Below are 25,637 nucleotides of genomic sequence, written 5' to 3'. Positions count from 1 at the left end.
ATTTGGACATGGTTTCTAGTTTGTCAATATATTTTTGGATCATAACTGTAATTCCACAAAATAGCTGTCCCTTTTAACTTTGTGTTATCTGCAAATAGGATGAATGCACCATCTGTGCCTTCACTCAAGTCACTTATAAAATGTTGGACAGCACACAGCCAAGCATACATCCCTGGGACAGACACAATACTACCTAATTCACTAATTATTTCATGTATGTATGTTTGGATTATAGAATTCCTAAAAAGAATTTTTCAGAAGTACTTTTTTAATTCCCATGGCACCTTGTGTACTGAATGCTAGGAATATAAAGCTATTGAGCAAAAATAAAATATTCATTTGCTTGATAGCTTAATTAATCACTGCCTTTTTACTATCTGCAAAAATTCTAGTTGTCCGAGACCATGGAATTATTGCTGTTCTACGTATTGATATTTTCATGTGGATATATCACAGTGGAATCATAGAACAAAAAGAAGATTGAAATCAACTTCCTCTCTCAATTCATATTACAATAGGTAAAAAATAAAGTTTTCTTTTATTCTCATAAACATTTGAGAGAAAGGCAACATAGTATAGTGGTCTTAGGGTCTTAGGGTCAAGAAAACCCTAGTTTGATTCCTGCTTTTATTAACTGCATGAGTTAGTAAGCCATCCTTTGCCTCAGTTGTTACTCTTTTGATATTTGTTATTTTTTAAAGTGTTAATGGCATTTTTTGATTTAACATCACATTTACAAACACTCGTCACTCAGAGATCTCATGTAACAAAGTAAAACAATTAAGTTTCCATTTAATTTAATAAATACATTACATAAAACTAACACTGGCGGCATCATCTGAAAGTATGTGCAACATTCCACATCTGTAAGACCTTCTCCCACCTTTTTAAAAAATTGACATAAATTATCTTTTTATCCTCTCTCCTAACCCCAACCTGTAAAATGAGGTTGGCTTAGATGGGCTCTACAGCCTCTTCTAGCTTGTGATTTATGATCCTAGGAGACACTATTTGCTTCTTTCTTCCATGCATGTAGTCATGCTACTTAAAGTGGTCTCTCCTTTCCTACGGCTGTCATAAATTGTTTACAATCACAGGACTTTTTTCTTTTCATAAATACATGTTATTGAGATGTTCCTGGATATGCATATTATAAGTTAGTGTAATTTAATTTAATCATGAGTCAAATGAGGCATGGTAGCAATTACATCATTTAATATATTTGTATCATTTGCTGTAGTCTGGAACATAGTAGCCAAATATTAGTGGCAATCTTGATAAAATGGAGATTATAGTTCATGAACAGTACTGTGGAGATATATATATATATATATATATATATATATATATATTTTATGGAACTTCTACAACTTGATTTTGAATATAAATGTTAAAAATAAATAATCTCTGCAGACTCTTATAAGGATATTATAAGGATAGGGATTAGATCTGAGATTTCACTAGTTTAGGGAATTCCTAGATGTGGAGACTCCCCTCTACTATTGTAGACTGAAATCTCTGATAGCAGCTAAGACTTGAGTTTGTTTAGCTTGGATTATGCCTCTGTCCCTTTTCCCCCCTAATGACTACTTCAGGAGAGAATGAGGGCTTCAAGCATATACTTGTATAGAATAAATATACCCATTTATTATAATCAAAATAAAATGAAAAGGCAATGGATGGCAATATAAGTCCCGGTATCATCTTTTTTGGGGGGATACCAATCTTGGATATATGTACAAATAAGTGTGATTCTTGGGCCTAGAAGAGAGAAACATGGCAGAGAAAATTAGAATAAGGCCCACTCTTCAATATCAGGGTAGAATTTTGTTCCTCCTAAAGACTTGAATGAGAGAAGAATTATTTTTATATTTGGAAGCAGCAGCAAATGCATGTGGGAAGCAGAGTTTTTTGTGGCTTTTTTTTTTTGTTCAACCACAATAGAAAAAAATAACTAGTTCTTAATATGTGTTATATGTATAGCCCTGTGACAGACACTAAGGATAAAAAGATAAAAATGCCAAAGTCCTTGTCCTCAAAGAACTTTCATTCTACTGTGAAACTGAGGGGGAAAGACACGCCAGGTACAGAGATAATTCTAATAGCATGAGGTAGGATTACTAAAGTTCAAAGAAGCTGCAGAATTTGTCCCATTGTATACATGTGGTAGGGAGAGAGGGGAGCAAAGAGGAGACTCAGACCAGGAGTTCCAGGAGAATCCATTAAAGGGGATATGGTGTCTGAGCCTTATCATCCTGGGAATGTCATGGATTCTGAAATGTGGGGAGGATAAAGGGACTGTATTCTAGACACTGGACACAGTCAATGTAAATGGAGGCAGGATATAGAAAGCTAAATTCAGGGATCCCCTGGGAGTTCAATTTGGTTGAAATATACAGTACATGAAATAAAGGCAGGAAGATAGACTGGAAATAGAATGTGGAAGCCCTTCAGTGGAAGGCTAAGGGACTGGCATTTTGTCCAGCGGGCACCAGGAAGCTACTCAGTGTTTTAAACTGGGAAGTCATGGTAGGAACAGTATTGTTTTACACAAGCTGAGTACGTTTCACTTTGAGGCATAGAAGGATGCAACCTTTGGGATATGGGTGGTATAAAGGACTAGGGCATAAATCATTGGTGTGGCTTTCTTGTTGTCTTGTTGCCTGGGGTATAAAGTCCTTCAGGGTAGGGACACTAGAGATTTAGCCAGATTCTTGTTGCTATAAATGAAATGGAGATAGAGAGAGAGAGACAGAGAGACAGACAGAGACAGAGAGACAGACAGACAGAGAGACAGTCAGAGACAGATAGATAGGCAGAGAGAGACAGAGAGAAATGATAGATTTTTTTCCTCTAACTTTTAAAGTAATTATTTAAAAACATAAATCCTTTTATAGGGCAGCTAGGTGGCCCTGTGGCTTCTGGAAATGGGAGGTCCTAGGTTCAAATCTAGCCTCTGACACTCCCTAGCTGGGCAAGAAACTTAACCCCCCCTCCCATTGCCTAGTCCTTACTGCTCTTCTGTCTTAGAACCAAGACATAATATTGATTCTAAGATAGAAGGTAAGAGTTTGAAAAAATATCCTTTTAAAATCTTTGTCATAAAAAGTCATATTTAATTGTAGTTTATGACTCATGAATATTTCTCTACTGAAGCTAAGAAAGTCCAGCTATGATAAGAGCTCTCCTATATTATATATTTTCAGAAGCACTTTCCTGACAACAACCTTAGGAGGTTGTTTTTATAGAAGAAACTGAGGCTCAAATAATTGAATGAATTTACTTCCTGTCACAAAGCCAGCAGGTGCTAGAGACAAAAAATTCATGGGATCAGAGGATCGGGGTGCAAAAGCTCTCTATGAGTGACCGTGGGCAATCACTTTAGCTCCTTTGGCCTTATTGGCAAACTGAGGGTGTCAGATGTTCTCTGATCCATTTTAGCTTTGCATGTATGGCCTTATGTGGTCCAGGTCTTTTGATTTTCAGGTTCAGGTGTTGCTACTATAATAACACACCAGAACCATGATATTATCTATCCAGAAACTATTTTGAAGGGAAAATATGAGATCTAGCAACTCAGACATCTTTTCTCTAAAGCATTTAATTGAGTGATCTTTATAATGAGTTCTAAGGATTAGATGTATATGTGTTGGAGGAGAAACACTATTGTTTTTTTTTCCCTTTAACATGAAGGGTAAAGCTCATTGCTGAACTTACTGTATGAGAGAATGCCTGAGGTCAAAATGCACACAGTTTAAGCCTTGCTACTTCTTTTCTATAAATGATAAACATTTGAGTGAGCTTTCCAGAGCCCCAAATCACAGACCATCATTCAGAGAGTCAAATACCAAGAACAACAAAAAAGCTTTCATTAGTTAGTCACCCCATCATTAATTTAGTAGCTAGTCAGCTTTCAGAGTTATCAGAACGGTCTGTGCATCATAGAGAACATCCTCCTACTCTATAAATGAGGAAACAGAGGCCAAGCCAGGGCGTTTTGCTTCCAGCTCTAATTGGTGGCAAAGTCAGGACTAACCCCCAGCCCCTTTGATGCCTAGCTTAGTGCTCTTTAAAACAAATTTTAAATAGTTATGCTATTGATGCTGTTCCTCAACGACCTTCAATATCCAGTGCTCTTTCCACCACTCCATATTTACCGCATATTTCCTGTGTTTGGATCTATCCACAGTCTACCTATTTATACTTCTTGTTGGAGTAGTTTTTCCCTTTCTACATCTCTTGGGTGATAGTTAAACTATAGGTACTATGAACATACACACTCTCATAAAAGTTTTTGTTTCCTCACTTTAACAAAATACACTAAACCCTTTGGGGAAGATTTTTAAATGGTAAGACAAATACTCAGAGAATAATTCATAGAATGAGCTTTCAAAATAGATCCAATTAGGTTCACTGTAACAAATGAAACTTTTTTTTTAAAGGAGGAGATCTTGATATGATATTGCTTTTCAGGGGGGAGTGGGGTGGGTTTTTTCCAGCTAGGTTCAGGTCAGGCAAAACCTGATTGACATCTCCTTCAAGACTTTTAGCTTGCTTCACAAAAGAAAGTTTAAAAAAAAACAACAAAGAAAAATTTGCTTTAGAATACAGATTCATAGATATAGTTAAAAATAACATTTCATCATCTTGCTAGAGTTGCCTAAAATAACACCAAGTAAAACAATGTTCTAAGTGATAACTTGCTGATTTTGCTTGGAGGCTTGGGAGAAATAGTACTAGAAAAGGAAAGAGCTCAGCTTAAGAAAGCCTAGTTATAGGACCGACTATATCAGGATGGTGTTTAGTCCCTTTTAGAACCAAACACACCAGTTGACTTCCTATTGAATGACTTTGAAAATACAGAGCAGAAAACAATGCTGAACTAGCCCAGCCTTGACACATCTAGGAACAAATACGAGTCACAATTAACTGCACCCTGGGTTGTTCGGGGCTTTCACTTACGCCTACTTTCATAAATTGCTCTGGATTTCTCGTATAGCTCATATGGGTCAGGCTTCCTCGGATCAAAGGCCTCTGTGGAGTCAGGAAATGAACTCCTGTGAAGGGAGCTTGGAAAAGGGAGATTCTGTGGTATAGCTGGAGCAGATAAGCTTGTTTGAGGACTGCCTTGATTCTCCCATCGCTCCATTATCTGAAAAGACAATAGTAAAATTAGTTGGATTTGGAACTGATCTCAGGCATAGATAGCTCTGAGAGTCTGGACGTAACATGGTTAGCAAAAACCAGCTGTTCTTGAGGTTATAATATAAATATAATTTAGATGTTTGATTAAAAAAACAGATTAAAAAATTTAAAGTGCCTACCAGCATCCTAGTGATCCTTACTTATATGTTATAATCAAATCCTCCCAAATTAATATTCTTCTATCCATTATTATCAATATTATTATTAATATTATCCCATCCTATCTTGGGCAAATAGACAAAAGACCCAAGAATTGTCTGAAGTCTTTTGTTAAATCATACCCATTTTGGTGGGTTCAGTTTATGTGTGGGGAACTTTTTCCTGATCCTGTCACCTTAATCAGCAATGAATTCATCTGATAGCTAAACACAGGCTTGGCCATTATGTTGTTTTATTGAGGCTATTTTATTTCACCATCATGCCTCAATGACCTTCTTCCCATCCTCCACAACTGTCACCGAAGTATCAGTGTTTTTCCCACAGCACCCCATTACCATATGTTTTCTGGGTCTGGTTTGATCCACAGTCTACATATTTACACTAGTCACTTTTTTCTTTTTCAAACTCTTGGATGAGGTCTTTTGAGTGATGGTTTGACTGTAGGTACTATAAACACAAAGGCTCTGAAAAAAATTTTTGTTTCTTCATTTAAAAAAATGCACTGAACTCTTTTGGGAAGACTTTTAAATAACGGGGCAAATATTCAGAGAATATTATTCACAGAAATAAGCTTTCAAAGTAGGTCCAATTAAGTTCATTGTCATAAATGAAATGCAATTTTTAAAAGGAGAAGACATTGAAACTATATATTGCTTTTCTGGGAATAGGATAGAATTGTTTGTTTGTTTGTTTGTTTTTTAATTCAGCTACATTCTGGTCAGGCAAAACCTGATTGACATCTCATTCAAGGCCTTTAGCTTGCTACACAATGGAAAGTCAGAGAAAAACAAAATAAAACAAAACAGATATAGGACCATTTCAAGGTGGTCACTTTGGTGGCTCTGACTTGTCTCAGTGATGTGAGAGGGGGAAGACTAACTCTTCCTAACTGTTCTGTTTTGAACACATGCTGGCCCCATTGTGAGAACCTTGTCCAGGTCTCCATGTTCACAAAGCTTTAACCATATAATTAAATTATATTTCTGCTATGCCCATTGTAAAGTCATAGATCTCTTAGAGCAGGAAGGGACCTTACAGAACACCTGATTGATCCCTCATCTCTGGTCATACAGTCATCTAATCACAAAGCTAGGACTCTAACTATAGCTAGGACATAATACCTAAATGAACAGCAACTGGAAAACAGATCAATGAGCTGGGTTTGATTTTAAGTTCATTATTTTGTTGTAATGCAGTACCCTCCAGACAATAAAATTGTCCATCAAGTGGTCTTCCCATGTGTGTTTTAAAAGGACTGCACTATATTTCATTATTTAATCCATTTTCTTATACTCTTAGAATAAAGCTGCTTCGAAAGCTAATGATTGATCTGAAAAAATATCCTGCTTCAGGGGTTAAATTAAATTTCACATTTTTGTCATGATAACTAGATTTAACAAGAATTGTAGTTTTGTATCTTTTTTTTCACAGTAACTACCCTCCTTTTCAAGTTTCAGAAACTCAATTCAACATGTTTTTGAAATTGTATTATCATAGACTTAGAGTTGAAAGTTTTCTTAGTCATCATCTAAGCAAGGAGTTCTTACTTTTTTTTTTTGGTATCATGGGGTCTTGTGGCAATCTGGCAAAGGCTATGGAGCACTTCTCAGAGAGACAGACAGAACATTTAAATGTCTACCATGTGTTAGGCATTGTGCAAAGAACAACAGTCTCAGAAAAGTAGCTTGTTGCCCACACTTATAATTGAAGAAGATGCCAAATTTTGGTTAGTGAAAATAAAGATTTTTTTCACATCCCCAAACCACAAAATATCTGAAATCTATCCATAATTAAGGACCCCTGGTTTAGGTTAACCCCCTCATTTTGAGAAACCAAAGAGTAACAACCTTGTGACTTGCCCAAGGTGATATGGGGAGTGAGTTGGTGGCAGAGCCGGGATTCCAAGACGGGCTCTCATATTCCAAATCCATTATTTCTACTGTACAATTTCTGTCTCCCTAAGCATTACACACACAAGTCCTGACAAGTTTTATAAATACAGTATATATATATATATATATATATATATATATATATATATATATATATATATATATATATATATATATAAACTTGAACTATACAGACCGAGAAGCAGCATTGTTCCATTTACTCTAATAGGGCTTGTGCTCATGTCTTGTAGTTTTCTCCATCTTCCACCTGGCAGGTGATCTGTCACCCCTAAACATCTTGCTGAGGTACATATTAGTGCATATATAGTGCACTGAAGCAAGCATGCTTCAGGTGAGGTATTAAGAGATCTCAAAAACAATTTCAAAACTACAAAGCCAACAATGCCACCAGCACTGTTTGGGAGAGTCTCGTCATTCCTCTGGCACTGTGGCACACTCCAGATGAGAAGCACAGAGAATTAGGAGATCTGCCTCCAGTCCTGTCTGCACTTAGGAATACATCTGCAACTTTTTGCTGTGATATTCATCAATGCTTCAAGCCATTTCATTAGGTGATTTTTAAAGTTTCAAACCATGGCACTCATGAAAATGACTGGGGGAAATAAACACACCAAAACCCTTGTTTTTGTAGAATAAAAGCAGGACTGGCTTTGCAGGCTCAGACATAGAAAGACTGTCCCAGAAATGCTAAAGCCCTCTCTTGTCATTGTATTTTCCAGCATCTGCAGGGTTCTACCTCTCCTGAGTTATCAATCCTTAAAAGCAAGCCCATGTCTGTACAGAAGGAAATCTATAACCAGGGAAGAAGGCAAAGAGCTTGGGCTTGTGGCAGGGGTCTTATCCTAACTTTTTAGGATTTCTTCTACTGAGTCATTTAATCTAGTGTTGCTGATACTCTACCAGCACTCAAAGTACTTGCCAGCTTCTGGGTTTTCTTTTTTGGTCTGGATTCTGTTCACTTTCTTGAACCATGTAGTTTCCATATGCTTTGTCTATTCTTTTAGACTTTTTTAGTCTTTGGGTTGTATACTGCTTAGTCAATTAGCAAACAAACAATTTATCAAATATCTGCTATGTCTGAAACTGTGCTAGACACTGGGAATGAAAAAGGAAGCAAGGAACTTACATTCTAATGGCAGTGGTGGTGGTAGTGGTGCAAGGAGCCAGGGCTCGCTTGCTTTTTCACGACCTGATTTGGAATTTGGGCTTACTTACTGACCTAGTTGGCTCCATTATATCTTCTTGCTCCTTCCTATTTCCACTGACTTCTTGAATTTTGGATATTGCCCATTTACCTACATTGGCTTTTGCCATTTATTAGCTATAGGACTTTGTGGATGTCACTTAATCTCTCTGGGCTCCATTTTCCTCATCTGTAAAATGAGTGGGTTAGAATAAATGGTTTCTGAGGCTTCTTCTAGTTCCAAGTCTATTGCCCTATGACCATTGCTACTCACCTGCCCTCCTTTCCTAGAAACCGTATTCTAATTTCTGGACTAGATAAATTGTTCCTTCCTATATACACGATCACCCTACTCTGTTTCCTGCCTTGGTCTATGAGATCTTCCAGGTCCTTGTCATGGTTTCTTCAAGCTTGCCCTGTTCTCTTGGTGTCTACATCCCTGCATGGCAGATAAAAATGTTACCCAATACAGAAAGCTCAGCAGAAAAGTGCAAGGACAGAAACCTGCCATCTTGTACCTCAAACAACTGCTGCTCATTTCACTGGGCACGTGGTAGAAGCATGGAAACCTTTGGACCAGAGAAAATCAAGTCTGAAAGTGACAAATCCCTTGGCAGGGCCAAGGTCCTGGAAGTTCAGAACTTGGCTGTTGTTGCTTAGCTTTTGTGGGGCAGCATGGGTTCAAGATTAATTGTAAATTAGGTTCTAGGAAACCTTTTTTGGAATTATTGACTATGGATGTAATTACTATAATGACAGCAAATGCTGTAATTACATCAAATGGCATAATTTGTATAAATGTAGTTCATATAAGGAAATCACTAGATTGCATAATTGTTGCAATGTGATGGTGTGGTAAAGTTCCTAGTTAAATTCAATAAGAAAGTATGCAACTTCAGAACACACCATTTTAAGATGGGGACAGAAGCTTCTAAGCCAGTAGAGGAAACACACATAACATACACATTCACACACATGTACAATTTCAAGAATTTCCAACTCACTAGTCAGGCCAACAGTTAGAGCTCCTCCTTACTAGATAGAGGCAGAAGAGGAATGAGAAAGGGGGGCAAGTTTTGAAAAGGTGAGGGAAAAACTGACTGTCTTCAGACCCATAGCTTTTCTTCATTTAATCATGCTCCCAGAAGTCTTTCACTTGTGCGATTTTCAAAAATTTGAAGCAGGATGAACTTTCCTAACACACCGTAAATTTAATCCTCACAGCTAAGTCCATGACTAAACAGTAGAATAACTATGCATTTTTCTTCCCTTCTAGCAATTTGGATTCCTCTACAACTACTAATTCAACTTTGTCAAAGAGACAGACAAAATCTATCAACCTCTAAATACATTTACCAGCCTGTTCACTCTTATCAATGTTTTAGGCTGTCTCAGGAGAGAAAATTCGGGTTCTGAGTTGATCTGGCAGCCACATGGAGATAGAGCAAATGATGGTTCAGCAGACAGTCATTTAGCCTACCGGGTGTCAATTTCTTCACATGAGTGAAACTGAGTCTCAAGGAAGTTAAGCAAGTGTCTAAAAAAGTGAATGTCATTCAACTGCAGACTATCAGTCACTACTGTGAGTCTGTGGCTTCTGATTTAGTTTTCAATAAAAGTTCTTCTTTGTATCCAGCTAAATTCTTTTCAGGCAGAACTATATGAACTTTGTTGAAACTCTCTGAACTTGTGGGTTCATGTTAATATGCATATTTCTAATAAATTACATATTAGCCAAATGATCAATATTATTTCAAAGAGGGATATTAGAGATTTATTGGGAAATTCTTTTTAAGGAGTCCTTTTTGAGCTGCAATTTCAATGGAGCTTTTGAATTTGAGTTTTGAGACTACAAAGGAGAAATGAAAGGTTACATTTTAATTTAGTTTTTGGTAAAATGACATTAAAATAACAAAAGGACATATATTCTTTTGAAATAGGATTTTAGTTCTGGAGCTGTAAGGGATCCTATTAGCACAGAGTATAGGATCATTTTATCAAAGATCCATAGCTAGAAAGGGTAGCAGAGGTTTAAATCCCTTTATTGTGCCATTATTGGAGCCCAGAGAAATTAAATGACTTGTCCAATGCCACAAAGGTGGAAATGAGATTCGCACTTAACTCCATATTCAATGTTCTTTCCACTGTACTATGCTGCTGCTATCTTACTGGTGAAACTACTGATAAACATTTAAAGAAATGGACATCATCATTAGAAACACAGAAATAAACATAATGGTACCAACTTACAGGCTTTGGAGTTTTCCAAGGAGAAAAGAAACCTGCAATAAAGAAAACAAATGTAAACTTTAAAAACCATATCATAGCACTATTCCTAAATAATTCAATGTTCAGATCCTTTAAAATGTATTCTTCACATCATAATATGTAATTGTATGCAATTGAGCTATAGAAGAAATAACAATAAATGAATAATTTAAAATATTCTAACTTTATATCCTATACTAAGAATTTCAAAGAATTATACTGATTTTATACAGTGATATTTTCATATTTTACATCCAGGAAAATCAAAATACTGAGAGCTTCCTAATATCCTTAAGGTGGAGCACTCGACAATGACCTATAGCCCAAGTCTTAGCTTTCCTGACTTGAGCTACCATTAGGCATTACTGCCTCTGACATGGAGCAATGAAGACAATTATAGAAGCAAATAAAATTTTGCAGAGAAAAATGCTTTTTCATGGGAAAAGAGGAGAAACAATTTTTCTTGTAGTATATAACTACAAGGTTAAGCTGACTGGGTAAATATAATACCGAAATATGGTAAGAATATTAGATTTAGAACCAGAAGATTCATATTCAAATCTCAGCTCTGCTATTTATCACTTGAGACTTATAGTATCTTGGGCTCAGTAATCTCTTAGGTCCCTTCTAGAACTGTCCTTTGGGTCTTCAGGGGATCTCAGTTCAATTTCTGAATAATTTATTTTAAATAACTAGAAAACGAAAAGAAAGTATGGGATCTCAGAAATGAACTGACTTTGGACCATAATCAGCCATTGGATCAATAATTTTTCAGGCAATGGGACTCTCTTGGCTGTCACAAATGACAAAACTGATTGGGATAATTCTGTTGTGACTTCAAATGACATCTGAGACAGCAGTCAGGTTTGAATTTTTCAGCTTGGTATCATCCATCATATGAAAACAGATAAAAAGAAGAAAATTTATTCATGGTATCAGAAAAAAGAGACTTGAAAAAATAATGCTTTCCACAATAATCATTGCTCTTACCCAGTTTCCCAGTGAACAAATAAGTCACACTGGGTGCCATCTTACAGTTCTAAGTATTTCCTCTTTGCACCACATTCTTTTCCTTTGGCAATGATGGTGCTTCATTTAAGTGACCAAGGTCATTGCAAAGTCATATGGCCAAAGGAAAATTATCCTCAAAAACATCATATTGATTTAACCTACATTAAAAACACAGGCATATGCATCACCTATTGAAAGTCTGAGACCAGCAGAAAGTAGCAGGACCAGAAAAGTTCATTTATCTTTATAGGTAGCATCTAAGGCAGGGTGAATTTCACCAAAATCTACCTCTCATCTTTCTTCTTTGCCTGTAACAGCTTAAACTTGTTTAAGACAGGATACGTTATCTAGACCTTTAAATGATATGGTCAAGGCTGAAAGAGTACAAGCAAGTCACAGTCTATAATCTACCAAAATTCTCTTTCAGATATTGTTATCCCAGGTTCCTGTAGCAAATGTCTCTCTCCTTGCTCAGCCTTTTCCCCTAAAAGATACCAATGGCGAAGCTAGGTGGCACTGTGGATAGAGTGCCAGATGTGGAGTCTGGAAGACTCATCTTTCTGAGTTCAGATACGGTCTTGCCTATTAACTGTTTGACCCTGGACAAATCACTTAACCCATTTGCCTCAGTTTCCTTATCCTTAAAATGAACTTGAGAAAGAAATGGCAAATAGTATCTTTGCCAAGAAAACCCCAAATTTGGTCACAAGGAATGGGACATGACTGAAAACAACTCAAATTCAACAAAAGACACCAATACCTCCAGCGGAAAAGTGAAAAACCTGATCCTTTCTTTTTTATCATCTACCTGATGCTAAGTAGACAGTCTAATTGATTTTCCTCCACTAAATCATTTGTTTTTCTAGGGTGCACAGTAGACATGGTCTTCAAATAGTACTGAAAGGGGCCCTCTAGTATGAAGTACACATTCCTCTGCTTCGTTTTTTAATCTCTTCAACAGGTCAATCTAATTTATCTTTCAAGACTTATTTTCCCATTCTCTTCCTGACGTACCTTATGTTTCAATCAAGTTAGTTTGACTACTCATTCTCTATATTCAATATTCCATCTTCCACCTCTATATTTGTGCATAATCAATTCCCCAAAGTCTAGAATGCTCTCTCCCCTTAACCCCACATCTTGGGATCCCCAGCTCCACTTAAGGCTTAGCTGAGGTGGCACCATCTAGGAGGAGGAACTGACAGGACTTGGCAACTGATTGCACATAACAGTTGAAGGAGAGGGAGAGTGAAGGAATAAGCATGATCTTGAGTTATAAATCTGGGTAAATGGGAAACTGGTAGCATTTCCACAATAAAAAAAGAAGTTTAGAGGAACAATGCTTTTTTGGGAAAGAGGGAAGAAAATAATGAATTCTATCTTGGAAATGTTGAATTTAGAATGCCAGCAGGAGTTGTCAAGAAGATAATTGAGGATGTGCAATTAGACTTTAAGGAAGAGGTAATGCTAGGTGGATAGATAAATAAGTAGATAGAAAGATAGACAGACAGACAGATGGACAGACAAATGGAGATAAGAGAGAAGATAGATAGAAAAAGCCAAGTCCTAGGATAGAACCTTGAAGGACATCCATTGTAAGGGGTAAGAAATGAATGATGGAAAAAAGGTATTTTCCTGAAAAGCAATATATCAATAGGAGAAACTAGATAAAGTAGTGCCAAGAAAAACTAGGAAAGAGGTAATCATTAGAAGGAGAAGTTGGACAAGAATGTCAAGTGCTATAGAAGAGTCAAGAAGGATAAAAGAGTAAGAAAAGGTCATCATTAACCTTTAGGTCAGTAGTGATCTATTTTCCCCCATCACCTTGTTCACAAACCCAAAATGTTAAATGCAGTACTTTAAAAATACCATAGTAACTGTTTAATATTCTGAGGCTGAGAAGGTAAGGGTTTTTTTTTCTGTAAATGAGAAAAAAATCAGACTGCAAATCAATTTTTAGAATATAACTTCAAAAATTGATGGACCCTTAGTGTTCATCTAGTCCAATGCTCTTTCATTTTACAGATAAGATGCCCCCTAAAAGAGAAGTGAAATATCCAAGATTATGCAACTTGTGAGTTGCAGTGATGTCCAGGATAGACTGCTGGACTTGGAATCGGGGAGACTGGGTTTCAACTCCCACCTTTCACACTATCTGGGTGGCCCTGGGCAAGTCACATGATCTTGGTTTGCCTGAATTTCCTTCATTTATTCCCCATAAAATGGGGATAACAATAATATTTACAACCCAGGATTGTTGCAGCAATCAAATGAAATATTTGTAAAATGCTTTGTAAATCTTAAAGTGGTCTATAAATGCTAGTTATTACTCCTTTACCTCCTCCTCTTGGTCTAGAGTGATTTCACTTCAGTCTTGTGACCCTTCTCACATTCTGTTAGATATGAAAAGTTCCCAAATTCCCAAATGTAGAACTAGTGGATGTTGCTAATATGCAATTAAAGTTGAAATATGATCAGAGAGTTTTTGTGATATCCTTTTTTTTCAGTGATCATCATTCTAGTTCCTTGTTTATAGTATTTCTATGAAAGAAAATTCTGTGAAATGCTTTGATTTTTTTCCTCTTCCAGGATCTTTTCTAGAAATAGACAAGTATGCAGTGGAATACTTGGCAGAGCATCTTCTTGCAATTTGTAATGGTTTAGCCCCATGGGAAGCCTGGGAAATAATCTTAAAGGATAGCATTTTTCTCATGGCAAAAATGCATAATCCTCTGTCCTTTTGGCAGTGTAGCTGCCAGAACTAAGATGAAGCCACAGGACCTGGAGAGGTGAGACTATTATTTAGTTTGACCTTCCTTTATAAGTAGTTCTTGGGGTCTCTGAATTACTAAAACTATTTAATCTAGTATGACCTAGTATCTGTAGGCCAAGCACCAAGTTTCTTTCTGGTTACTAGTATGGAAGTTTCTGAGATGATTTTAACACCAGGTTGGAACATAAAAGTCACCTGGCTCAGCACAGAAGCCTTCAGGCACTAATAAAACAGTTGACTTTTCTAGGTCATACTGTTTGGATTTGGAACAATTGAACTGGTCAAATGGAAGTAACTTGACTCAAGAAAATAATAATGATTTTTTATAAAAAGACTTATAATCATAAAGGTAAAAAAGTAATATTTAGGTGAATCTATGTGCTCCTTTGGAAAATTATTAATTGTTCCCCAAAAATGGAAATTAAAATAGGAAGACAGAGAAACTTTGTACTATCTGTAATGCATAGTCAGATTTTTTTTGATCTGACAGATACACATAATAAAAGCAGGAATGTCAACCAATGTAATATAGGGTACTGGCTGGGCAAGGCACTTAAGCTTATTTGACTCAGTTTCCTTAAGTGAAAAATGGGGGACAATAATAACACTTATCTCTGAGGGTTCTTGTGATGATCAAATGAGATAATGTTTGTAAAAGTGTTTAACCAATGTTTAACAAGTGGTAGGCACTAGTTAAATGCATTTTTCCTTCCTTTCTCTTTCCCCACATTTATTGACCTTTTCCCTCTTATTTTTCTTCTTTAAAAATTGCTATATATAGTTAGTCTTGTTATATGCATACAACATAACATGTATATATTGTTTTATATATATGTGTATATGCAGGGGAGAATCCAGGGAAGGGAAAGATGGAGAAACAATGTGTGTAGGAGGGTAAGAAAGAAAGGACAAAGGATAGAAGGGTAAGTAGCTACAGGATAATGAGATTCCTTTCAGTATATATATATATATATATATATATATATAATAACATTTTATATTTTTACCCCAATTACATGTGGAAATAATTTTAAACATTCATTTTTTCTTACTTTTGAGTTCCACATTTTCTCCTTCCCTTCTACTCACTTCCCTTCCTTGAGATAGTAAACAATCTGATGTAAATTTTACATGTGCAATCATGTAAAACATTTTTCCTTAGGTCATTTTGTGGAAGAGATCTTGAGTGGAAAAAAAAGAAAAGAAGTGAAATATAGTGTGTTTTAAACTGCATTCTACTGCATTCAAATTCTATCACTTCTTTCTCTGGTGGTAGATGGTATTTTTCATTATGAGCCTCTGGGAATGTCCTGGATCATCAGTGTACATTTTGTAAGACTCTTCTGGACTCCTGTAAGTTGTCTGCCATTTTTTTTTTTGACGGTGTCATGGATTGGCCTATCTGCTTTCCCCCCAGTATTACTTTTCCCTTTGTTTCAAGTTTGCTTGATGAGAAGATTAAGGGACATGGTCATTATTTTCAACCAACTTAAGGGCTGTAGGGAGGAGGCATCCTATATTTTTTTCTTTGTAGGTACAAAGGAGAGAACGAGGATGCATAAGTGGACCTTATAGGAGCCATATTTCAGATAAAGAGCTTTTAAAGAAATGACTGTCTGAAAAGTGAATTAACTTCCTCACTGGTAATTAATTCTCCATTGTTGAAAGTGTGTTCAAGACTAGACAATTGTTTATTGGTGATGTGTTAGAGACAATTACTTCATTTATGAGATTGGGTATAGAGAGACAAGGTGGTCTCCTAGGTCCCTATCAACTCTGAAATTCTATTATTCTGCTCTGAGAACAGGTTTCCTCTTTTCCCTAACTGAATGAGGAACCAAATTCAGTCTATGAACAACCCTTTTAAAATTTTCTAAAGGGTTTTTACTGGCAGTGCATGAAAAGGAAATGAAGAGTGAAAAAATTCTTTACTATGGTACAGCACTTAATTTTTTTTTTCACTTCAGGCTCTTTAGGAAAAGAGTCATATATAGACATTAATTATGGCAATATATGTCCAAAGGACTGAGGAAATATTCAGGGAAAGAGCAGGCAGACTCTCCTGGGGATTCCCTCTCAAGAGCTGAGGTAGGAGCTCTGGATGAATGAACAAGGTCAGGGCAGGCTGAGGTGATGGGATGAATTTTTCAGGGCACCTAGCTATGACAGAATAGCCTGGGTTCAGGACAGCCAGCAGACAATTAAGAGGAAAAGGGCCATTTTCTCCTCCTTTGAGACCATGATTCAGGTCACTTTGTACCTTGCTGTGAACCATCTCCAAGTAGGATGAATAGCAGAGATTGGAGACTGAAGAGGGGTGAGGAAGATTATTGATTCCCCAGCTTCTGAAGGGAAATGAGCAGCTACATGGAGAAAGAATGAGGAGGGAAGAAAACTCTGACTAGTATTAGTGAGGTGACAAGAGAACTTTGGATTTGAAGTCAAGAAAATCTGATTAAAATTCTGTCTCACACATTGGGACCTTAGGCTAGTCACCTAACTTCTGGAAGTCCCAGATTCTTCATTTGTAAATAGGGCTAATAATAACACCCATTTCACAGGTAAGCTATGACGTTCAAATAAGATGATTTGTAGCAAGTTCTTTGCCAAACAAAAGCACAGATGTAAATCAGGTCATAAAAACCCATTGTGGTAAAATAGACTGGAAAGTGAATCATCAACAGACCACGTTTCAACAACAAAAAAAATGTCTGTCACTTTGGAAATCATTAGAAAAGGAGAATTTACAGCTGATCTCTGTGTTGGCATTTACATAAAGCAAGCATATCAATGAAATGCTACATTTTAATAAATAAATCATGGGAGAATGTCTGGCGAGCCCTTGGAGACCAATTAAAAATAACCATAACACCAAGTTGGACAATCACTTTTGCAGGTTTAGTAGTCTGAAATCAGCAAAGGCAGTGAATTAGAGCTTTTGCTTCTTCCAAAAGAAATCCTTCTGTTGTCAATATCAACAATAACAGAGTATGGCCCTTGGGGAGGGGGTGGTGGAAATCCCACTGAAAACCAAGAACTTTCTGGCAATTTCCAGGTAAGTAAGATTTCAGTTTGTGGTGATTAATCAGGGGGTAGATATTCTGAAAAGAATATTAACTTAAATTTATGTCGTGCTTAACAATTTGCAAAATGCTTTACATAAAATTCATTTCATTTGACCCTTATATCTACCTGGTGAGGCAGGTGCTATTATTATCCTCCTCTTTTTACATATAAGGAATTTGAAGTTAAGAGAGATAAAGTGATTTGCCTGGAGTTATACAATTAGTAAAACTTAAAATAGGTTTTGAACTCGTGTCTGTCTGACTCCAAGTCAAGTAATCGATCTACTCGCTGCCTATAAAATCAAATTTCCCCTAAAGCTCAGTGCCTATGCTGATTTAGTACTGAATATTGTACTAAGCAGAATATTTAGTAGACTTCAGATGGATGAATAATATTCTGGTAAAATTTTATGAGCAAGTTCTTCTACTGAAGTTTTTTTTTTTTGGAGGGGGGGGGTCCAAAGGCCAACAAACTCTCCTACAGTTATTGTATTACCTCTCTCTATCACCTAGGGTGTATTGAGTGGCACTGAGTCCCGCCTGAACCATTCTCAATTTGGAAGGCTCTGGAAACACCAAAATGACCCTGGAAGAAGGTCTTTGTAAGACTGTCTTCTCTCTGTGAAAGGTGAGATTTTCTTGGAAAACCAACATATTCTGATTCAGATACATCCCATTCCCTTCTCTCTGTTTTCTTGTCACTTCTCACCAGGCATCTCTGGCCTTACATATCTTTTATCCAATCCATTTACTACTCAGCTGTCAAAATAAGCAAAACTCTATTTATGTCACTGCTCTGCTCAAGAAAGTCTACCGCAGTGCCCAGAGGGTGTATGGGTAGTCCAGGCACAGCATGAACCTCAGTTTTGGTGCTTACTTCCCCAGGAGAAGAGAACCAATGGCAATGTATTCCTGTAGGATGTGCAGGCACACCTCAAATTCTCCTCATGTAAGCCTGTACTCTTGCCATTAGGATATGATACAAACAGCCGTTCGACATTTATTCCCTGTTACAATATAGTTTCAGCCTATTCATCTAGGTTTATTGCACATTATTCTCCTTCATGCACATTTTAAGCTGACTCAATTAATATTCCCTTTCCATGACATTCCATCTCCTACTGCCAGACCTTTATATAACCTGTTCTTGTGACTGCCATGTATTCCCTACTCACTTCTGCCTCTTAAAATTCCCCTCTTTCTTCAAGGCTGCACCAAATGATACTTCTCACATCAATCAATGAAGAGGCATTTTACTTAGCAATTATAATTTGGCATGCACTCTGCTAAGTGCTGGGAATACAAAGAAAAAGTAAAAAACAGTTCCTGACCTCAAGGAACTTCCATTCTAGTGGGGGAGATAACACATAAATAAATAGGTTCATAAAAACAGAATACAGAATAAATAATAATTAGCCTTAGAGGGAAAGGCTCTAGAAACTAGGGGGACCAGAAAAAGTTACTTGTAAAAGGTGGCACTTGAACCAAGTCGTAAAGAAAGACAGTTATTCCAAGAGACAGAGATGAGGGGAATTTAGGGTTAGAGTTAGATAGGACATTGATCTGGCATTAAAAAGATCATGGGAGAGAGCCATTTTAGTTGAATGATGAGGCCATAAGCCAGACTGCAGAAGGATAAGAAGAACGGGAAGGAGAGAAGAGAAAATGAGTATGGATAGCTTTTTCAAGAAGTGTAGCTGGGAAGGGTAGAGAGATATTGTTTGTCCTTTGTTTTCAAAGAGGACCAATGGCATCACAAGGATGACGACTTGCACATGAATTGTATTTAAGTGAGACAGAGTTGTACAAAGTTGTCAGTCTTATTCTCTCTTCCAGAATCATCAAAATCCAGTGAGAAGACAAAAATCTGGATGACTGGAGACGGTCCAGGATGCAGGGGATGACTTTGGCATCTTCAGGGTCTGACCCAGATCTTCCACAGCGTTTGCTTCACCTGCCTTCATGGCCATTGGAACAAATTCTGCTGGAAGAAGTCTTCATACATGTGGGACAGACATCCCCCTAATTCACAGACCAGTTTGAGGCTAGTTTGTTCCCCTCAACTTGTTTTATCCCATTTGCTGAGGGTAGTTACAGCTTCTTGGGGCCACAGATGAAAATTGGGGGATAGGCGGACACCAAAGGTGGTATAAACATTCCTGAAGAAGGGATGGCAAGCCCCACACCAGATGTGCTTGTGTTTTCTGAAAACCCTATATACCCCAGGAGAGATATAGGATGATGGTTAATGGACATGGTAAAATTTAGTGATAACTTTTTAAGGGCAGAGAAGATTGGGTGTGTTTGTAGATGTATTCTATACTCAGCTTCTCCCTCATTACTTTATAGTTTATAGTATATATTCTAGGTTTAACATAATCTGTGTATGGTTTTTTGCCAATGTGCCCTACCACCCCATCCCACCCATCTAAGAGAATAGAAACTCTTTCAGGGTAGGAATTATTATTTTTATTTTTTTTGTGTCCCCACTGTCTAGCAAGGTGCCTGACACATGGTAGGTACTAAATGAATGTTTGTTGAATGAATGAGTCCATTTTAGGGATTCAAATCAGCTGTTTATTGTTCTGAAATACTCTGTCATAGGCTCCAAAGTATTTGTGCTATCAGAAATTATACATCCTATATTTTTACTTCAGATTAAAGGAACTCAGATATTCACATGGAAAGAGAGTCTGTTGTTCTTCAGTTTATGATGGGCAATGAAATGGTTCTGGTACCACAAGATATTTCAACAAAGAGGAAAGAGGGAATAAAATCAGAGTCAGTCTTTCATCTAAAGGGGTTGTGTTCAGTTCAGGTAACTCATTTTCCAACTCTTTTTGTGAATATCTTTCAGGACTGAGAAATTTTTTCAAGAGGGAAAAATAGTATATAATGTTCCTAAAAGGAAAAAAAAATCATGCTTTTAGGAGTTTTTACTTGGGGCTGATTTTGGAAAAAGCAAATACTAATAATAAAGTTAATTTTTAATTAAAAAACCCTCCTAATTTCCAAAGACTGGCAAATAAACCCAAGATTTTAATACAAAATTCAGCCCTTAGTAAATGTTGTAAGCCGGCGGGGTAATGAGCTAATTTCCATTAAAACTAGTTCAATGCTATTCACTTTTCCCAGTTTCTGACTGATTCATGTATTTCTTATTAAAATTCAATAAATGGGTTAAACTCAGCAGTTCCTTTAAGTAATTTGTCCAAGCAATCAGAAGCCAGTAAAAGGCCAATTCTTCTTAATGGAACTGACCCAAACTGTAAAATGATTCTTTCCCTTAAGCAAGCATGGAAAATATACAAGAAGTTATATCATTCTACATCTTACAATGTCTATACCAGACAAGAAATGCATTCAATATTTTGGGTAGATGTGCAGTTTTTTTTTTTTAATGGAGTGATAGTGGCTCTTTGCATTGCATTAGATTTTCTTCATTTCTGCTTTTACCATAAACTCTTTTAAAATGTTCAGTTTATATTTTAAAATTTTATGATTCAAATGCTCAGTCTACCATGGGAATGTTTTTACTCTCCCAAACAGTGCTTAATATCTTTGTAGATGGCATTTTGCTGTTTTCTTAGACCTTATCAGATACCATTATAAAGTACTTTGAGATCAAAATAAAGCAAAACATGATAAATTCTCATTTATGCTAATTAAGTCCCTAAAATGGTTATAATACACACAGTCACACTCATATTCAATTTTTCTACATTATCTTTTTTCCAGGATACTTTTTGCATCTTAAATTGGTTGACATGGTTAACCAACTGGCCTTCTTAAATTTGTTGACCAATAGAACTTTTAATGATAACTAACATTTCTTTGGTCCAGAAGAAACATTGGTATCACATTTCATTTATTTGCCTCCCAAATAACATAAGATGGTCTTCTCTGTTCATTTGTAAAATGTGATAAGTATTATAAATAGCATCAAATCAAATGATTTTTCTATGCAGATTTGGTCTGCAGATTAGCTATTTTCAATCACACTCATGCATCAAGTGAATAGTATCATCATTGCAGATGAATCGTCTCTAAAGGCCTACTCAATTTAATTCAAAGCAACAAATACTCATGAAGCCCAATCATGTGCAAGACACTATGGTAGGCTGGGGATATAAAGACCCAAAATGAACTAGCCCCTTCCCTTAAGGAGGATAGGGTAGACACGGTAATGGGAAGACATATTCTCTTCAAATGCCTTTGATTGTTCTCAGGACTTTCCATTCCTTCAAGAATAGAAGGAAATATATGGAAACGTTTCCATGTTTCTTAATTTAGTAGACAGACCACAATTTTCCTTATCCACTTAGATAAGTGGATAAAAATGATACCAATTATTATACAAATATTAAAACACTAAATTCCAGTAAGCCTCAATTACTAAAAATTAGTAAAAAATTCCATTCATCTAACCCATAGCTCTGGTGTTGGAACAACATCTGAATTACAGATTCTTTCTGTTCCAGCAAGATAGATCACTATGCAATTGAGAAGTTGTGATTTGACCTGCAGGTTAACCAAATTAATTAAGATGTCAAACATTTTTTTTAAATCAATAGCAATTTGCTTCAAAATGTTAAAAGATAAATATTTTCATCAATACCCTAATTTCACTCCCTGCCTTGAAAATTATGAATGACATTGACAAGCTGTCACAATAGAATGGCTGATATTAGGCCATGGGCTAGCTTGCTTCTTGTTATTTCATTATATAACTGACCATTTAAATGAGCAATAGGTAAACAAGTAAACTGGCAACACTGCTTCAGGGTTCTGTTTTTTTTTTTAATTCGATGGAGCATTAATGGATAAGGTGGAAAAAGCAACTTCTTAATGGTCTGTACCATTGAGTAATAGAAGAGTAGGATATAGTACATTGCGCTGTATTCTACTCATTTAATTCCATAAGAATATATTAAATGATTTAATTCAGTATTAAATTATTTATTGGGAGCTGTGGTGCTTCTAGAAGGAGACATGTTTAGCTGGGTAAAGAATTGGATATTTTATCTTCCTTTTGACTATGGAATTTTCTATTGAAGCCCAGAACGATAAGGTGTATGATACTCGATGCACATCAACTATCATGTGTTAACAAACAAGGGGAGAGACACGGATGGGGGCTGGTGCTGTGATTTTATTGCTATAGGGAACTCCCAGATGGGGAAGCTTCCTCTTCTAGTGTAGGTTGGCACCTTCTATGAAATTGAGACATTTGTCTAGAGTGATGACAGGTTATGACTTGTCCAAGGTCCTGTACCCAGTGTATGTTAGAAGAGGGGCATGAATTTAGGTCTTCCTAGCTCCAAGATTGGTTCTCTGTCCACTTTGCCATAGAGTGCATAAACCTTATCCCTATGTAAAGGACATAAGGACAACTGGATGATGCTATAACCCCACCTACTTCTCCTACTAATTAAAACAAAACAAAACCCTATTACTTAATTATGAACTTCGTGAAGTCTGGTAAATATAGAAGCCAGGAACCTAGTCAGAGTTGGGATTGATGCTGGAAGCAGAGTGAAGAAAATAATTAAATCTCCTGTGACTTTTATGAGTTCCAGAAAATAATTTTTCTACCTCATCTTGAAGGTGAGAATCTAGTATAAAATGTGAGTTTTTTTTTTTCTTGGATATCTATCTTGACTGTGCCACAAAGAATCCTTGGCACTCATACTTAGAATGAGTGACTGATAGAATATTAGAGTTAGAAAAGATCTTACAGGTCTACCAAACCAATTTCTTAATTTAACAGATTGAAGATATTATATCAAAATCAGGACAAAGTGCAGTAAAAGGAAATAGTTATCTGGAAAGCATCACACAGGGGCTCAATGCTATACTTTTTAAGTTTAAAAATTAATGAACATAGTTTTAATGACAGAAAATCTGACTTCTGTGGAATATTGGTAACTTTATGAAAAGTCACAAGCATTATAATCAAGGGTGAATGCCCTTCAGTGGGCAATAACTGTCAAAGACAGGCAGGATCAAATTTCAAACCTTGCCTAGGGTTCATAATTGCCTTATCACAGTTTTCACTAAACATGTAGCATGCCAGAAGTCTTGCAAAAACTTTTAGAGTAATTAAGGGTACTACTTAAAAGGTCTTTTTGCTTATTTTCTTGGTTTAATGCCTACTTCAAGACTACATAATGTCAAGAAATTTTAGCAAATATTAAGGATAATATAAGGTAGCAACTCCATTTTCTACTTTTAGAAATAGCTTAATAGTTACTCCTTAGGAACTTAGTTGTCACTTAATAAATTCTTTTGAATGGAAATAAATTAAATTATGATGTTAATTCAGGATTCATTTTTCTAATCTATATAATGGGGGTGGGCTGAGGTAGATTAGATGGGTTCTTAGGTCACTTTTAGTTTGGTATCTACAGTCCTCTAATCCTTTTGAATACTTTCTTACTGTTCTTTAGATGGAGTTTAAAATAAAACAAAATAGTTGGATCTTACTGGTGTTTAAATCTGCCTGTTTAAAAAATAAGACATGCCATGGTGAAGAAGCCTGACTCATCACTTACAAACTTTATGAACTTTGGATTGCATATTTTGTAATCACATAGTCACAGTTTTTTGAGTTCAAAGGGATCTTATTAGTTATCTTGTCCAACCTAGATCCCCGAGGACTTCCTACTTCACTATATCCAAGTATATGTAGGTTTGATCTCTACTTAAGACTGTCAATGAAGGAAAACTCATTAAGTATTAATGGAGTCTATTTTACTTTTAGACATCTTTAACTTTTACAAAGTTTTTTTGTTATTAAGCCTAAATTTGATCCTTTTGACTTTTGGATGGTCCCTGGTTCTGTCCTAGGGGCCAAAAAGAATACCCTTTAAATGCTTGAGTGAGAACTATTACATATTCTCTGAGCACCTTTTCTTTTTCAAATAGACTATCTCTAGTTTCCATCCCCATATAATTCATAAGTTATGACAACAATAACTGAAAAAGAAAAGCAAACCCCATATGGGATCTGAGCATGGTTGAGAACTGAAAAACAATGACCCTCCTTATTCCTAGAAACTATGACTCTTGATTTGCAGTGAGATTGTTATAGCTTTGTTAGAAGCCATGACACAATTGACTTATATTGAATTTGTAATGCTTTAAATCCCTGGACATTTTTGATAATATAGGTATCTAGCCCTGTATCCCCTATATGATACTTATAAAATTGATTTTTTTTATTTTATGTGTAAGACTTTGCCTTTTCTAGTAATGAATTTTACTTTTTAGCCTTTCAAGGTCTTATTGCAGCCTGTCATTTAGTAAATCTTCACTATCTCCCAGCTTTGTGCCACTTGCATATTTGATAAGCATGTCTTCTATTCTATGTCATTGATAAAAATTATAAATAGCATGCCGCCAATGCACAAATACCTAGAGCATTCCACTGGAAACCTCCTTCCAAGTTGCTATTGAATCATTAACAATTCCCCTTTGCCATAGTCATTAACCAATTGTGAATGCATCTAAATGTATTTTTTACCAGTCCACATTAACAATTTTAGGAGAATACAATCTGATACTTTATCAAGTGCTTTGCAAAAATTATATAAACTCTATAGCATTCCCCTCATGTTCCAGTTTATTTACCTTGTTAAAAGAGAAAATCAGGTTAGTTTGACATCATTACCTCTTCTTGCAGATGTTTACACTCTGTAATCATGATTTTTCTTCTAAACATCCATTAAACAGCACTTTAATGAGACATTCTAGAAATTTCCAAAGAATCATGGTCAAGCTTCCTGGCCTTTGGCTGACCCCTCTTCACTTTTTTGAAAATCAGAACATTTGCCTTTTTCTAGTCTGGAAATGACTTCTTACTTTCCAAAGTCTTTAGAATCCCATCAATAATATTCAGATTCAGAATATTCAGGCTCAGTATTTAGATATTCCAGTTCTCCCAGGAGGCAAGGATGTAATTTGTAAAGGGCAACTAGTTGCTCCTTTTATTATCTCTTTAGTTGTATTTGGTATTTAGCTATTTTCCTCATAATATCTACAGCAAGCATCATTCTTGT

General features: G+C 36.2%; 1 protein-coding gene across 21 annotated transcripts in view; it reads right to left on the bottom strand.

The window, feature by feature from the left end:
- Positions 1-25,637, bottom strand: part of MAGI2 (membrane associated guanylate kinase, WW and PDZ domain containing 2) — a 1,718,964-nt gene that overhangs the window by 241,776 nt on the left and 1,451,551 nt on the right. For 14 of the 21 annotated variants that reach the window (XM_007504040.3, XM_007504032.3, XM_056800855.1 and 11 more), the window contains 2 exons: positions 10,711-10,742; positions 4,963-5,152 (listed from right to left, as the gene is read on the bottom strand). In XM_007504040.3, the coding sequence (XP_007504102.1) occupies positions 4,963-5,152; positions 10,711-10,742 (222 nt within the window). The remainder of the gene's footprint in view (positions 1-4,962; positions 5,153-10,710; positions 10,743-25,637) is intronic. The other 7 variants (XM_056800854.1, XM_007504034.3, XM_056800856.1 and 4 more) reach the window with 1 other exon arrangement.

This window comes from Monodelphis domestica, chromosome 5 (genome assembly GCF_027887165.1).
Source record: "Monodelphis domestica isolate mMonDom1 chromosome 5, mMonDom1.pri, whole genome shotgun sequence".
Lineage (NCBI taxonomy): Eukaryota > Metazoa > Chordata > Mammalia > Didelphimorphia > Didelphidae > Monodelphis > Monodelphis domestica.
This window is presented reverse-complemented; position numbering and strand designations above follow the sequence as displayed.